The 16159-nt window shown below is 44.8% G+C and overlaps 2 protein-coding genes and 1 non-coding gene across 6 annotated transcripts in view; all 3 read left to right on the plus strand.

The window, feature by feature from the left end:
* Positions 1 to 11418, plus strand: part of DENND2B (DENN domain containing 2B) — a 180308-nt gene extending 168890 nt beyond the window's left edge. For all 3 annotated transcript variants that reach the window (XM_061462955.1, XM_061462953.1, XM_061462954.1), the window contains 6 exons: positions 6215 to 6392; positions 7469 to 7510; positions 8515 to 8626; positions 9607 to 9846; positions 10767 to 10853; positions 11240 to 11418. In XM_061462955.1, the coding sequence (XP_061318939.1) occupies positions 6215 to 6392; positions 7469 to 7510; positions 8515 to 8626; positions 9607 to 9846; positions 10767 to 10853; positions 11240 to 11274 (694 nt within the window). In that variant the 3' untranslated portion in view covers positions 11275 to 11418. The remainder of the gene's footprint in view (positions 1 to 6214; positions 6393 to 7468; positions 7511 to 8514; positions 8627 to 9606; positions 9847 to 10766; positions 10854 to 11239) is intronic.
* The window catches only part of RPL27A (ribosomal protein L27a), a 230984-nt gene that overhangs the window by 213660 nt on the left and 1165 nt on the right, over positions 1 to 16159 (plus strand). For both annotated transcript variants that reach the window (XM_061462973.1, XM_061462972.1), the window contains exons 2-4: positions 14390 to 14454; positions 14999 to 15074; positions 15856 to 16030. In XM_061462973.1, the coding sequence (XP_061318957.1) occupies positions 14390 to 14454; positions 14999 to 15074; positions 15856 to 16030 (316 nt within the window). The remainder of the gene's footprint in view (positions 1 to 14389; positions 14455 to 14998; positions 15075 to 15855; positions 16031 to 16159) is intronic.
* On the plus strand, positions 15408 to 15539 carry LOC133274825 (small nucleolar RNA SNORA3/SNORA45 family). The gene has a single exon (XR_009745294.1). It is a non-coding gene; the product is annotated as a small nucleolar RNA SNORA3/SNORA45 family (small nucleolar RNA).

A 16159-nucleotide genomic window follows, 5' to 3' on the forward strand; every position in this document is an offset into this window, starting at 1 on the left:
TGGTGAGAAGGTTATCCCAGGTGCTCCCTGCAGTTTTCTTCTGCTACGGCCCCCTCCCCAGCCCTCTCTGCATATGATGCTGTGTCTCTGAATGTGCCTGTTGTTCCCGAGCACTTGCACATTCCCGAACCTGGCGCAGTCAGATGGCTCCATTGCCATGCCCTTTTCCTGTAGCAACAATGACTCACGTGATTTTATATTGAAATGCTCATGGGGTAGGCTAAAAGCCATGTAATATCTTTGGTTTGAGTCAAAAGAGAGGAACTGAAGATTTTTTTCCCTTTTAAACATCCTAGTGTGATAACAGAGAAACCATCAGCAATGATTTTGCGTAGGAAGAAATGCAGTCATGTCTGACACGTTTATCCTGGCTAGAAAACTGGAGATGTCCTGCACCATTGTATCAAAGACTTTCTTGAATTCTCATTTTATTCCTGCCTGCCCTACTTTGTGAGTGGCTGGATGTATCGGGGTTAATGACACACGTGTCCTCACAGCACAGCAGCCCCGGGAGTAAAGCACAAGCTATTGATCTAGGGAGCCCTCAGGGCATGCAGCCTCAGAAGAACACTTGAGGGTCCAGAGGGGTGCTGGAGCTGAGCTCTCACACTGTGGTGCAGCGATGGTAACAGCTCTCTGTTGTCAGCTCTTATGACAAGGGCTTGCTTGAAAAGCTGACCTGCAGGAATGCTGCAGGAGATGATTAGAGTGAGACTGGAGTATGGAGATTATCACTTAGGACACTGATATGTTTTCATTTGTATTTTGTCCCTGATGCTGTTATTTAAGTCTTACCCACTTCAATAACTGTGCTGCTACTATTTGTTCTTATGCACCCAGAGAAACCTTTGTTTTTCCCCAGCACTTAGGTATGTATCTGGCACAGCACATTTCTCACAATGCTGTGTGCACTCCATCTTCCACCCAAAATGTAGCCATGTGCTACCAGTTTTACTTCCATTTTCTCTCTACTTGATGCTTTTCAGGCTTTATGCTTTGTCCTTCACCTCTGCAGTCTGTGTGTGTTGGAGGGAAGATGGGCGGAACCCATGGTCCTGTAGCCTTTTCCCAGAGGTTTTAGAGTCCTCTGCAAACCTCCCAGACCATTCTGTCTCGCAGAGTTGTCACAGACTTTTCTCTGTCTGTCAGAAAGTAGAATTAATCCAGGATCTGGGAAGGCAGTGAAGGGTATAGGAGAGAAGTGTCTGGTTTTGCTACACATTTCGGCAATAGCACAATGGTAGGAGCTATCTCAAGAGCACACCAGTGGCCTGTGACAAGGCACATGGGTGTGTAATATCCACCTGAGTCGATGTGTTGCACCTGGGAAAGATTGAGCCTCCAGACTCTAACCTCAAGTGAGAGGAAGCTCTCCTGAGCAGAGGAGAGGATGTGGGTCAGGGATATAACTTGGTCACAGAGCAGTTGTGGGCTGGAGCATGTATGTGTTAACACAGCGGATGAAAGAGTTCAGCAAATGTGGACAGAGTAACATAATTAAATCAGCAAGGAGAAATGAGAAACATGAAAAGGTTGTGGAAAAGTAAACACAGGCAGTGGAAACACTTCATTGTGAATCTACATTTTTGGCTGCATTTCTCCATTTGAGGAAGCAGAGGGACCAGATTCTGACAACTGGTCTCAGTCCTGTGCATGGTCCAGAATATTGGCATAGCACAGAGCTGGCACTGGCCCTGGGGTGATGGAGCTGCTGTGTGGCTTGGCCCTACACCTAAGGGGTGGTCCTCCCTCTCTCTCCAGGCTGAGTAAGCGTGTCTGTGCCTTAGGAGAGGATGGTATTCTCACCTTCCCCTCCCTCAATGCAAATGTAAAATGACTGTGAAGGTGCATGAGAGTAACAAGATAGGATCAGGGAGCCCTGACAACAAGTGACTGTCTATGCTAGAGGCTTATTCCTGCATTTAGGAGATGCTCAGTGTGTGATGCTCCCCTGCATCAGTGAGAAATTGTAGGTGGTAGAGGGGGAAAGTGAGAAGGAACACAACTTTTGGCTATTGTTATAGGGAAAGGAGAGTTATCAAGTTGTATCTGTGGAATGTTTCCAATGTGAATAGTACGAATAGCTGAATATGCTTAACATTTCGTGAGAGCTGGTGACTTCCAGTATGCAACAAGCTATGGTCCTCTGACACACACACATCCAGGGCTAGCATTTCATCAGCAGTGCTCCCTCTAGCCAGGGCAGTGTCCATCCACTGTTCAACAGAGAAGAACGTGTGTTTCTCAGAGCATGGTAATTGTGCTGTGATTAGATATTAAAATAGCCTGGACTTGGGGTTATTTGTTGGTTGACTGACCCAGAAATTGATAGCAGGCATCCCCTTATCTAAAAGACAGTAAATGTTCTTAAGTCATTAATATGCTTTTGCTGTGGACCTAAACCATGTTCACAAGCAGTCTCCACAATTCAGCTGAGTCACGGTGATGTCTGAAATTCCTGTGCCTCGGCTCTTGCTGTGAGCCTTGCATCTCCACAGCCAAGTACACAACAAGGAAAGGTTTCTGTGTGCTGTCATGAGAAAATGATTTGGGAAACAAAATAGCCCAGAGGAAGATAAGAGCAACTTTGAGTGGGAAAGAAGCACTGTCATCTTTCATCTGTAACATGATACAGGATTTCTTCTTCAAGAGAAATTTGTGATTAAGAATGTCTCAATAAGACTGTATAATCTCATATAAATACTTTCATGAGGAAAAGATCAAGCACTGAAGGTTTTTTAAATTTAGTGAATAAAAGGCACAGGAATAACCAAAACCTGGACAAATTCCAAATAATTTTTAACAAGATGATACCCATGGGAAAAAAAAAAGCAGAAGGAGGAGTGGAGGATTGCCTGTGTTTTGAAATGGATTGCTACTGTGTATTTTCCTACAAATTGTTCACTAATTTTGCTTTAGTGGAGTGCAAATTATTGGGATGAGTACAGGCTTAATGGGATGAGTTCAGTGGCATGGGCTATGTCATAGGGCTAGGTAATAGCCTTACATATCTGCACGTGAGAAAATTCCCTTATCCCACAAAATGTGCAAGCACAGTCACTTTTTCACAGCCAATTACTGTTAGTAGACTTATTCCACGTGTACAGTTACACGTGCGCGCAGGACAGCCTGTAGTTGACAGAGCAGAGGGATGTGCTGGGTTTAAGCAGAAGGCTGATTTTTCCCTTCAGCAGCTCTGCAGAGACACAGGCCAGTACAGTAGTCTACATTTCTGGAGTACTCCAGCCTTGGGAACATCATAGCATGTCTCCTACTTGTGCATGACTGCGGCAGTGCTTCCCCTCTGAAGGATGTGGTGGTTTATGCTGCTCATTAGTGTTGACTCATGCAATGGTTTGGTTTCTTGTGCCCATGTATAAACTTACCTGCATATGGGTAATATAAGAAGCATTTTCCAGTAGAACAACAGCTAGAGTATTAAGCAGTGTTCCTGTGAAGCTGCACAGACCAAATGAAAAAGCCCACTCTCAAAACCAGCCCCATGGATCACCAAAACTGCCTTAGAGTATTAAAACTATTTTGAAAATCTAATTTCTTTGACTATTCTGTTGCTTTACTTAGCGTGCTTCACACACCTTAAAGAATACAAACCATCTGACTTTATTTCTCATAAACAAGAACAGTGGGACAATGTGTGGGTTGCATGTCTTGAAAGGAAAAACTAGAGCAGACTTGGTTTCCCAGGTTAGGGCTTTCTTTTTCAATTTGCTTCTCTTTTAGAAGAATCTGAACCGTATTTTAGGGATTTAAACTGTGGATTCCCTTACACCCATCATCTCTGAATTTTACCTTATGAATGCAAAAAACCTTACACTGAAGTCAAAGATGTGTGTTCATAGAATTATGGACTGGTTTGGGTTGGAAGGGATCTTAAAGATCATCCACTTCCAAACCCCCTGCCACAGGCAGAGACACCTTCCACTAGACCAGGTTGCCCAAAGCTCCATCCTACCTGGCCTTGAACACTGCCATGGTCCATTTATTTTTTCTTTTTTTAGTTATGCTCGTAACAAAATGAGTGTTTCCAGCTACAGAAGAGACACCGCCACTTTGTACAAGCAGGAGTTTGGTAACTGTGTGTGGTACTCCCGCTGCCCTCTGCTCAAGCAGTGTCCAGGAGGGAGGGCAGCCAGCAACCTGTGGATGGAAATTTCAGAGCAGGTATTTCATGGGGGTCAGCATGAGACGTCCCACAGGGAAAGACTTTCTGAGGCAGAGGTTTGAAAAACTGTGTGTAGAGCCTCAAAATGCAGAGGTCACAATGCTGACAAAGGTGACAGTGTGACCTGGGGGATGCTGGCAGAGCAGAGAAGGGTGCTGCTGCAGGACAACCCCTATGGCCACTTGCTGCGTTCAGCTGCTGTTTTGCCCCTGCCAGCTCCCGGGAAAGCTCTGGAAGAGAAACCAGTGTTCTGGATGGGAGCCTGAAGCATCCCCTAGCGTGGGAATAGCATGCAGAAGAGGATGCAGGGGCTGACTTACGTCACAGCACTGCATGTAAAACAACAAGTTATAAAAGGGCATTCTATAGAAAGGAAAAAAATACTAACTGAATATCAGAAGAATGTTTGTGTTCCTGCTTTTAGCTTAAGCTCCTTTTTTAGTTGCCTAGCTGACTGAATTTGTAGTAGTTGAAAATGCCACAGAGTCATTAGAGTGAGCTTGAGAAAATGCTGGGAGTCTGTACCGTGCGGCACAGCATTTCTGAAACACACCACCCTGTTTGCTATGGTAAACACTTGAGATCAAAACATGAAGCAATGGCAGCACTGTTGCCTGCTATGAAAAAAAAAAATGATAAGAGATATGCAGCATTTTACAAGAAACCTGTGTCAGGCGACATATGTTATAAAAACCTGCTGTGATTGACAGATACTAAAGGAAAAGTCAAGTAAAACCAGCCCAACAGATTATTTGCAGTAAAAGACTAGCATTTGCTCTTCCCCAGCCTTTTCTTTCTTTATCGTCTAATTCTCACTTTTCCCATTCAGCAAACTTCAAAGGTTAATCACTGACTGGAACAAACAGATGAAACCTTTCCCTTGCCCTCGGAATATTCAACTAAAAATGCTCCTGAGGGTTATTCCGGTGGAGGTCTGACGCCACCTAAAGTCTCCAACAAGTTTTGCAGTAGAAGAAATCAGGATTTCTCCCCAGCATTCTAGAGCAGTAACGGCTCTGAAGTTATCAGTTATTTATAGTTCTTAGGGTGGCTACCCTAAGCACAGCAGAAGTTTGCACTCTGAGAAAATTAGCTCAGTCATGCTAGGCTGGGTAAAAATCCAAATTTCTGTCATCCTCAGCTGCAAGAAGCAGATGTTGGAACTCAGTCCAAAATCAAAGCTCTGAAATGGAAAGCCTGTCTTATTCCCCTGATACTAAAACTAGCTCGGTAATGGTGTTCCTTTAACATTTGGAAAACGTGACTGTAGAAGGGAATCAGATTCACTAGGTGAAAGAACAATGCATGCAAGACATTTTCCACAAATGTTATCAAGTCTTAATGTTTAGATGATACCAATGAGTATTTTACAGTACTGAGCAGGGTTAATACCTTTATCACTAGAACTGGTCAGTAAGCCAAATAAGATGTATTATAATAAAAATATGCAGTTGTCACAAAAATATACCAACTTCGAAAAATGTGTTGCTTTTACTACACTTCCTTTGCATAGGTATTGATTGTTGGGGGGGTTGGGCTACATCTGATTTAGTAGAAGATTCTTTTAATATTGTATTTCCAAATGTATTCTATTTTTAAAAAAGTTTTCATTTTCCCTTGTTTGTGCATTAGTGCTTGACATAAGAACTTCAGAATCATGCGTTTTTATTACTGGCATGGTCATAACAGCCATGAACGGAAGTTGCTTTTGGATTTTAAGCATCATTCAAGACTGCTGTTGAGTGCTTTTGGGAACATTAAGCCTTGTCTTCTAGATCAAAGTGTCTCCTGACTGCTATAATGAAACAAACTGAGTCTAGTTTTTTACTTTTAGTTTCAAATCACCTAGAGTGAGCACAGGAGGAACTATCACGCTGCACAGTACAGAAGTCGCAGGGTCCAGAAGGGGACCTGGGCCGTCAGAAGTGATAGAAGGGTGGCCCCTCGGGCACTTGCATTTTAACATGCTGTTTCCCAGCAGGCGGTAGCTGTTCTAGACATCTGCTAACCTGGTTGTTCCTGCCTTTCCAGCACCCTCTCGAGCTGCTCGCATGCCGTGGTGGCCCTGCTGTACCCTTTCTCCTGGCAGCACACCTTCATTCCTGTCCTGCCCTCATCCATGATTGACATCGTGTGCTGCCCTACCCCCTTCCTGGTGGGTCTGCTCTCCAGCTCTCTGCCCAAACTGAAGGAGCTGCCTGTAGAGGAGGTAGGAGCTGGCACCAGAATTGTGTTCCTGAAGTAAAGCTGTCCCACCCTGGCGAGGGCCTGCCATTCACACATAAATTCTCACAGGTTTCATTTTTAATGTTCCTTCTCTGCTTAATTCTTATGGGCAACTGCGTCTTGGTAAAACTGCAGGGGTAGCTTTAGTCTTCTCTTTACTCTGCCCCTCTTCACATGCAGAAGATGTGCACCCTGACAGAGGGAAGTGAATGTTAACCTGGTCAGCAAGTAAGTACAGCATAAATATGCTGATTTGTTCTGATTTTGTTGTATCTGGAACAAGAGGAGGAAGATGTGGAGTGCCACCTGCTATGACACCTATTAATGCTGACAGAACTTGAGCATGAAGCCATAGCCAGCACAGAAAATCAAACCTTTAAGGCTTTTTTTTTTTTCTTTGGTAATACTGTATTGGAAATCAAACGAGAGTTCCAGTTCATCAGCTCTTCCAGTAAAACACCACAAAAACACTCAAGGTCCCACTCTTCTCTTACTCCAATTAGTTTCTGTCATTTTTTTAATGAACTTTTCTTGTGCTTGCTTTCAAGATTCTCTGTGCCTCTGGCCCATGTAAATATCTTCTCTGTTTTCCTCCCACTTTCCCAACATTGCTCTTCCACATCATCCCAGCTCCATCCCTCAGCTTTGCTGCTTCATGATCATTAATATTTCACACCCTTGCTTTTCAGAAGCCCTGCTGCCTCAAGTAACGTGGTTTTCTTTAAACTTCTCTAAAACACTTTTCACTTGCACATTAAAAGTGATTAGCAGTAACTTGCTTAGGTTTGAAGAAAACTGCCCAACTCTTTTAGATTTTTACATATTAACCTGGTATGAGATATTTTGCATCTGACTATGTTAAATTAGACTTTAAGCTCTAAAGAAAAACTTCATCTTCTTGTTTTATAAAGCACAAAACCTGTTGTTTCACAGTAGGAATTTTGATTCATGTTGAGGCTTGGGATTGTTCAGATGATCTTTCTCTATTAAAAGGCAAACACAAATGAATGTTTTCTGTCTCTTCAGATATATTTCACTACAGTGTTTTCTTTTCCGTAGGCTTTGATGGTTAACCTGGGATCTGATCGATTCATCAGACAGGTAAAGTACAGATCAAAATGTTGCCATGCAGTCTAGTAACCTGTTTACTCCTATAGTATGACTAGGTTTCTTTGGTTAGAGATATTTGGCTGGAATTGTGCAGTGGGAAAGAGATTAGAGGAAACAGAAAAAGGTGCTCTCTTTCTGTTTCACCTGCAAATAAGTACTTCTCAGGTATGAAAAAGGGATTTAGGCTATGACTGTCAGAAGAAATCAAGAACTGTATTCACATTGCAAAGAAAACATCCAAAGATTATAATTTCATGTTAGCAAGAAAACTCACACCGTTGGAGGTGAAAAGGACAAAAATTGCAAAGAAAAGTTTCTGAGTGAGAAAAGGTAAAGATTAATGTGGTAGAAAAAGCCGGAGCCTTGTAGGGAGATGAAGGATCTCTTGATGGCACTATCTCTTGATAGCAGTGTGGTGCTAAATAGTTTCAGAAATAACTATATGCAGGTTAGATGAATAAACTTTCTTGTATGAGTCCCTGGATGTATGGCTGGTGAACAGTGGTTGCAGAGCTAAAATTCTTATGTCTGCTCACTTTTGCTGAACAAGCATTAAAAAAGATGAAGAGAGCAACAGGGGGAAACTCAGAAAACAAGATATACTAGAATGTAAGTAAAAACAACTGTCAAGAACCAAAGAAGCTGCCTAACCCCAACTAGAGCAGCTGTGTGTACACATACCTAGGTATTGACTATGTGTATTTAGTTAAAAACACTGATTTGGACTCTGTCATGTAAAGAGCTGGTTCCAAGTTTCTATATGTTTACCTTGCTCTTTGGATTATTTTTCCTGGCTTTAATCTCAGTAAGAGTGACAAGAAATTTTGTTTAGAAGTATATGATGGTTGCACAAAGATTTTCATTGTTTTGTTTATGTACCATGACAGTAGCAGATACAAAACACTCTTCTTCTGAATTTTAAACCTTGCAAAAGTATTTGCTGTAGTTGCTGCACAGATCAATGTGATCTAAAGATTATTTTTTTCCTCTGTCAGATGGATGATGAAGACACGCTATTACCTAGAAAACTGCAAGCTGCTCTGGAGCAGGCTCTAGAGAGAAAGAATGAACTGATAAATCAGGATTCAGATAGTGATTCAGATGATGGTAAGTTCATTTGTAAACAGGGATTTGTATAGACAAGCATGTAGATAGTATTGAGACCTTCTATCCATGAGAAAGACAAGGCTTTAGTATTCAGATACCTTTAGCAACATCAAAGATGGTCTCTGAACACACAGGGAATGAGACTGATATCATCAACCCACAGTAATACAGTCAGCTACCTATTTTAATTTCTTTGTAAATGACATACTTCTAAACCTCGACTCAAATAGAGCTTTGCAGTTAACTTGGCCCTAATTCAATCCAGATAACTGTACATGCTTGGGGTGTGTCTGAGTTTGGAGTTGCTCTTGGCGCTTGGTATTTTCAGGGGAGAGAAGCAGGTACCTCCAGAACACAGTTTCACTGCAAGAGGGGCTGAGTTGCCTCTGAAGGTTCATATTTCTCTCCAGCAATTATCAAAACCACCCTGGGTGAATTTAAATGCCTGTGGTTAAAAAGGTATGAAACTGGCCCCTGTGCAGGTTTAGAAATTTATTTCTACTCATCTGTGTTACACATGTAAAACTGCTTTAACATCTCAAAAATGATGAAAACCCAAATTCTACAACATCACCCTTTTTGATCAGTTCTTGGTAAAGGCTTATTATCCCCAGAGTAAACATTTTAATTCTGAGTCATTCAGAAGCATCTCAAGAAAACGTACTCAAGCGTTAAAATACGAGGTGTAATTTTGATGAAACACTCACAAAATTTTTAATTTTCTGGGCCATTTCCTCAGGATTTGTAGCTCTCGTTGACTCTTGGTTATGAAACACCAGTTATGTAGACTGCACTCCTGATTATAAAGCTGTTACCCTGTCTGGTGTACATCCAGGTCTGCAAGGAGACGGTACAGCTGCTCCCAGTTATTAGCATAACAGTAAACACAGAGATGACAGTACCTGGCCTTGCATGGGTGACAATGCTGACAGGTCTGGTAGCAGCTGATTTTGGTGTCTTATTGCTGCCTTATTTTGCAGAATGTAACACCCTGAATGGATTAGTGTCAGAGGTTTTTATCCGGTTCTTTGTGGAGACAGTTGGCCATTATTCCCTGTTCCTAACCCAGAATGAAAAAGGAGAGCGTGCCTTCCAAAGGGAAGCTTTCCGTAAATCTGTGGCCTCCAAGAGTATCCGCCGCTTCTTGGAAGTTTTCATGGAATCCCAAATGTTTGCTGGCTTCATCCAGGACAGAGAGCTGAGAAAATGCAGGGCAAAAGGTAAGGGTGGTTGTCTTTCCTGCAGCGTCGGTTACTTGTGTTGGGCGCAGGTGCTGTGATTGGTGTCCCTCTCTACTGCCAGGGCTGAGCAAATTCTGGGGAACTGACAAATCTGAAACACAGTTTGCTTCTTGTGGCTTAGATTGTAGCTATGGTGGTGGTAATATAAAGGCTTTAACCAACAGAACAATCACATCCGAATGCCCTGAATCACTGAGGTGAGACTGGGAGCCACTCACCGAAGGGCACAGTCCCGGAGGCCGCTTGCCAGTGCCCGGGGGGGAAGGCGTGAAAGCTTCCCCTACAGCCCCGCTCACCTGATGCTCAACCGAAGGCGGGGGCTGGAGCCACCTCCCGCACGCAGAGTTCCCCCATCCGTGCTCGTGACACTGCAGCGCTGCCTGCCGGAGCAGCGCGGGCACTGGCGGGAATCCAGCCCGGGCCCGGATCGCAGCCCGCTCGCCCCGATAGCCAGAGGCGCCGCCGGGCGGTAACGGGGTTTGCAGCCAGGGCCGCGTTTGGCGAGGGCAGGGAGCAGGAGGCGCAGCCCGGGGCGGTCCGGCGTTGCTGCTGCGGCGGGCCCGTCTCCCGGCCTGTCGCTGCTGAGCAGAGGCGCGCTCTTGGCGCCGTCCGTCCGGCGGCGATCCCGCTCGGCGGCCTGGAGCCGACAAGGCCCGGAGCGGCTGCGCGAGCTGCCGGCCCGGGCGAGAGCGGCCTTCACCCCCTGGCTTGAATCTGTTACCCTGCACGTAATTCTGTGCCACACGATACCAGATCGCCCCTCACGGGCGGTAACGCGTGGCGGTGTTGCGGAGGTGAAGGGGTCTGTAAATAAAAAGCTGGAGGTGCGCAAGGGGCTGGGGTAAGCGGGTCCAGCCGGGCGCAGCTCACTTCAGCTTCGTTTTCTCCCTCCTCCACAGGCCTCTTCGAGCAGAGGGTAGAACAGTACTTGGAAGAGCTTCCAGACACGGAACAAAGTGGAGTAAACAAGTTTCTACGAGGCCTTGGTGAGGAAAAGCTTTAGAAGTATTTCTGAAATGGATTTTCGTATCTGTTTTTTTCTTTTTTTTGTAATTCAATAAAGCCTTACCTGAGGTGATAGGAAACGTGCAAACAGCAAAAGCATACTTAAAGCTGACAAAACCAGATTTAACTGTGATCCTTGTTAACACTTTCATTTTCATTTGGGGGTAGTGAAACCAAACCATGACCAAAGAGGTGGAGAAAAGGCACTTGACCACTCAGGTTCTGTTAGCTGCCTGTCCCTGCTGGCATTAAGAAGGAGAGTTACTCTACAGCAATTCCATGACAAATTTAGACTTATTTGCTAAGTAAGTTTTGATTGCCCTCGGCTTCTCAGTATGTGTGGAGACTGATGGTGTGCTTTCTTTAGGAAACAAAATGAAGTTCCTGCACAAGAAGAACTAACTCCTTTCTGCTGAAATGCCAGTCCAAAGACTATATTTATGGCACTGCGTGAGGCACCTGCAGCATTGCAGAGCTTGGTGCAGGAGGAGAGCAGGGTGAGATGACTGCAGCCTTACATGACGACCAATGCTGTTAGCATGCCCGATGCTGTTAGTGTGCCCAATGATGGCTCCTATATCTATTTGGGTAGAATTTGTACATAATGTGCTGTAAGCTTTTGTAACTGATTTTGTAATGAGCAAGGAAAACTGTGGTAAATATTTGTATATTCCTGACAATAACAGGTGCTTTTTGTTTCTTTAGTATGAACTGAGTTATGCTTGGTGCAAAAAATGAATAGCCGATTATGTGCAGCTGACTGTCAGCAGAACCACTGATTTCAAGGGATGTTTGTGAGAGCTACACTGATGCCTGAATACTGCGAAGTGAATGAACTCGGGTACGTGGGAGAGGCTGTGTGCACAGTGGCTGCTTTCATGTGGCAGAGTTGTCTGTTTGGGTGTCCCCATCCTCCTTTTTTTTTCATTTTAATTAATTTTAAAAGAAAAATAACAGAGTAACTTGATAATAAGGTACTTGGTTCACAATACAAAACTTCCAGTTGGTTTGAACTCTGGTCAGTAAACTACTTGTAATCCATTCTGCACTAAGACTGCTAAACCTGAGGAGATCTCAGCTCTTTGACATGCAAGCTGCGACGAGTAGGTACAGTACGTCCTTTCCTAATGTATGTATGTATGGTTTCTAATAAACTCTGTAAATATACCTGTTTGTTTATATTCATTGCAAACCTCTGCAGTTCTGATGTTGAGTAGGTTACAAAACCAGTAACTTCCCTGTGATTTTTAATGAATTTGCAATTAAAATATGAAATGGTTATGAACCTGTCTTGTAGTAGGTTTGCTATTTCATGATGTGTAGTTTAATTCAATGTTTTCCATTGCACTGAGACAAGGCATTTTACATCCCTGTTCTGGTAATTGTACCCCTAACAGAAGCATCTCTTAAAACTTTTTTTTATTTGAATAGTTTAGCAGCAAGTTATTTTTGTCACTGTATCACATACGCTGCTCCTCAACTGTGGTATTTTCAGGTTGGTCTTGTGCTACCTTGGTTAGGTGATCAAAGTAGAATACAAGCAGCTGGATGCAGACAGGCCTTCCCTTGATTTCCAATGAGCTGATCACTAACATTTCACAGGAGCCTGCTTTTCCTTTGCACTTAACTGCAGCCTGCTCAGGTGGTAGTTCTGTTTCAGCAGAGGCCCTTCAGCCTGATGGGAGTGCTGAGCTTGCCATGACCACCTTCACAGCTGTGAATGCTGTCTGAGTACCACATTCATCTTTGATCTGCTCACACAACTCCTGTGGAGATTGTGCAATGTTTCCCTTAGTCTGAAGAAAATATCAAATACTTGAATGTATTTGCAAGTGAAGCAGCTAATGAAAACTAGCTAAGGATCCCTTTTAAAACCCCAAGCACTAAATTTCTTCATTTGCAGTGCGGCTTCTTTAGTTACACTGGCTTTGAGGCTTGCGCAGTTCCTAACCTGACAGTGGTTCTGGTTTGCTATCAGCCTCATAGAACAAAATTGAGGGATTGTTTACTAAAAAGGTGAAGTCGTTTCCTTTTTCTCTTACTTCCCTCACATTCGTGTACGTACAAAAGCTGCCAAAGTGTCTATGAAGAGCCTGTAAAATATCAATGCTTTTGATTCAGTGAAAGTGTAATCCAATGTTAATTTCCATTCCTTTCACTGTAAGATATGCTGTAAGTTCCAGAATGAATGCTAGTGTAGTTCTTCAGAGTGGAAGGAGTAACTTCACTTGTATGGGTGGATTCTGGCCATTTTACAAACATCCGCTAGTCAATACATGGGGAAATACATATTCTTCTGAAGAAAGTGATGGGTAAAGGATTGTCTTTGGCTGAAGAAGTGTAGCAGTGAAGAGCTCCCACAAAGGCAAGGAAAAGCCACAGAATGCTGATGTACAAGAATATAAACCAGGCCTAGTGTGATCCAGAGGCCTGTGTTTGAAAGCGTTAGATGACCCAAAACCATGAAGTGTGTTACTTTGCCGTCTGAAAGTTGCTAAAGCAGTGGTGTTCCCCAGGATGGAGCATTACTAGTGCACCACTGAACTGAGCAGGAAATCGTGACAAAGAACAGATCCAATGCCCTTTAAATAGGCAAAGTCTCACAGCATAAAATACATAAATAAAACCAAGCTTTAGAATTAATAATGCTTCCCAGGAATTGTCACTCTAGTGTGGGAGGTAGTTAAGTATATTTTTCCCCATTGTTACGGATGTTTAATAAAGTGACCAAGCTTGCAAATGTTCCCAAACTCTGTTTAAGACCCTACTTTCGCTACAGACCACACTGGGCAGACAGCACACGCTGCGGCTGCAACACCAAGCGGTACCTGGCGCTGCCTGCCCGCTACCTTTGGCCACTCGCAGGGCCGCTTTTCGGAGCTGCACCCGTTCTGTGGGCAGAGCGGTGGCAACCCCGGGGGGCCGGGGAACCCTGCCGCCACGGGGCACGGCGGACAGCCGCGCTTCTAGGCTTCTCCAGCCTCAAGGGATCCCCGCCGGCCCAAACCCTACCGAACCCCAGACGCCACACCCACACCGCGGCTCTCGCGAATCTTTGTCCCCACCCCGAGCACCTGAGCGAAACCTCGCGAGAGCTCAGCTCTACTTCCGCTCTTGCGGCGCTTTACCCCGTTCTCGCGAGCACCGCCCTCTCTCTCTTCTTTCTCGCACGCCGGGAAGATGGTGGGTGCTGCTGGGGAAGGGCTGGGCCTGGCCTGGCCTGGCCGGGCAGGGGTCCGCGGGGCCATCGTCCCTCGCTCCCGCGGCGGGACGTGGTTAGGGAGCAGCGGGGGTGGAGGAAAGCGCTTCTCAGAGCCCGCGGCCTGCCCACGGTGTGGCGGAGGAGAGTGGGGCGGTGAGGCCGCGTGGGCCTTCCCGCGGCGGGTCCGGGCCGCCATGGCGCGTGGCTGCCGAGGGGCAGCAGACCCGGAGCAGCGCTGGCCCCAAGGGCGGGCGGATGGTGGTGCTACCTCTTGATGCTTGTTTTTGCTCACAGCTGTTCTCCCGCTTCCCCGCAGCCTTCCAGGCTAAGGAAGACCCGGAAGCTGAGGGGACATGTTAGCCACGGCCACGGCCGCGTTGGTGAGTGAGGAGGCTGTCGCCGGCGCACCCCCGGCGCTGAGGGGATGCCGCTGTGGTGAGGCGGTCGCGCACGCTGCGGGTACCGGTGAGCAGCACCGGTGGGTGCAGTATATATGGGTAGTGCTCTCACCATGGGGCAGATGCCACCCTGATGGGCTGAGCAGAAATCACGCGCGTTCTTTTAGGTTTCACTGGATTTATAACTTAATTTCAGTAGTGCTCAAGTGATAGCTGCTGGCTCTGCGACATCGGAAGCATATGGGGCAGGGCTGTTTCCCTTCCAAGACCATTTCTGCCGTTTCTTGTCACCCCACTTGTGCTAGCACTGGTGGTGTCTTGTACTCCTGTAAACTAACCAGAGGAATGCTGTGGATGTTTTTTTTTTCCTTCTGTAGTGTTAGCTTTTAGTTGGCTTGTCTTCCTGAATTGAAATTAATTCAGAAAAGGGAATAGAACAATTAGCTTGCATTGAAATGAAAAACATAGTTAAAGTTCAGGTATTATGTGTAATCTTAGCTTAACAAATTAAAATTTTTCTTTTTAGGCAAACATAGGAAACATCCTGGAGGACGTGGTAATGCTGGTGGTATGCACCACCACAGGATTAACTTTGACAAATAGTAAGCTAACGTTTTAAATAATACAGTAGTAAAATGTATGTTCCTGAAGTATAAACTAACATTTTTATGTGAATGGGTTAAATTACCTGCAGTGTGTTTTTAGCTGTAACATAAAACGTGGGCTTACAGCTACAGTCAACTCCTGTCCCCATTTACCCTCCTATCAAAGTCTTTTTCACTTAAACCAGGCTTTAGGAGTTCAACCAGACTTGCCTGTTACAGTGTAAATAACCATGCGCACATAAAATGTTGTCTAAATTCAAAATGTTGTGTTAAACCCAAACAGCATCCTATTTAGCTACGTGCCGTAAAGGTAAGGGATGTTGTCTTATCGCCGAGACTAGAGTCACATCTGGACACTGCCTGTTGTCCTGGTGTGCTAGAGTACTCGGATAGTAACCACTAATCTATATTCACTGGCTGTTTCTGTTCTTGACTCAGTCAGTCACCAGGTTAGTGACAGGGGCGCTGAAACCCCTCAGGCAGAGCTGCCCTCCCTGGGCAATCTCTGGCTGCTTGGGAGATACACTACTGGACTAGACTCGCTAGTGAGGGGGATTGAGTTGTGAGTTCAAGGGAATAGACATTTCTAGAGAGGATAATTTTTCCCTGGTTTCAATACTAATGATTATTACACTTAAATACTGCATGTTATTAATACAGAGGTATAATACGACATGTTAATTACTTTGATAAGTAAGATGCTTCAGTGTTAGTTTGTAGTGCTGCCTGCTCAGGAGGAATTAAGAATGATCTGTTGAGCACTCTGTTTCTTTCACAGTCACCCAGGTTACTTTGGCAAAGTAGGCATGAGGCACTATCACTTGAAGAGAAACCAAAAGTTCTGTCCTACTGTCAATTTGGATAAACTATGGACGCTGGTCAGTGAACAGACAAGGCTCAATTATGCCAAAAATGAGGCTGGACTGGCTCCAGTCATTGATGTTGTGCGCTCGGTAAGTTTCTGCTCATAGCCATACCTGGAATTCCTGGTCAATATGTGTGTATCCAAATAGGAGAGTGTTGAACTGCAAATAAATTACTGTGCTTGAATATTTGTGATCTCCTCTGGACAGTTATATGGC

Source organism: Pezoporus flaviventris, unplaced genomic scaffold, assembly GCF_033815535.1.
Source record: "Pezoporus flaviventris isolate CSIRO_AGI_PZ_B2104156 unplaced genomic scaffold, CSIRO_AGI_Pfla_v1 ptg000036l, whole genome shotgun sequence".
Taxonomy (NCBI): domain Eukaryota; kingdom Metazoa; phylum Chordata; class Aves; order Psittaciformes; family Psittacidae; genus Pezoporus; species Pezoporus flaviventris.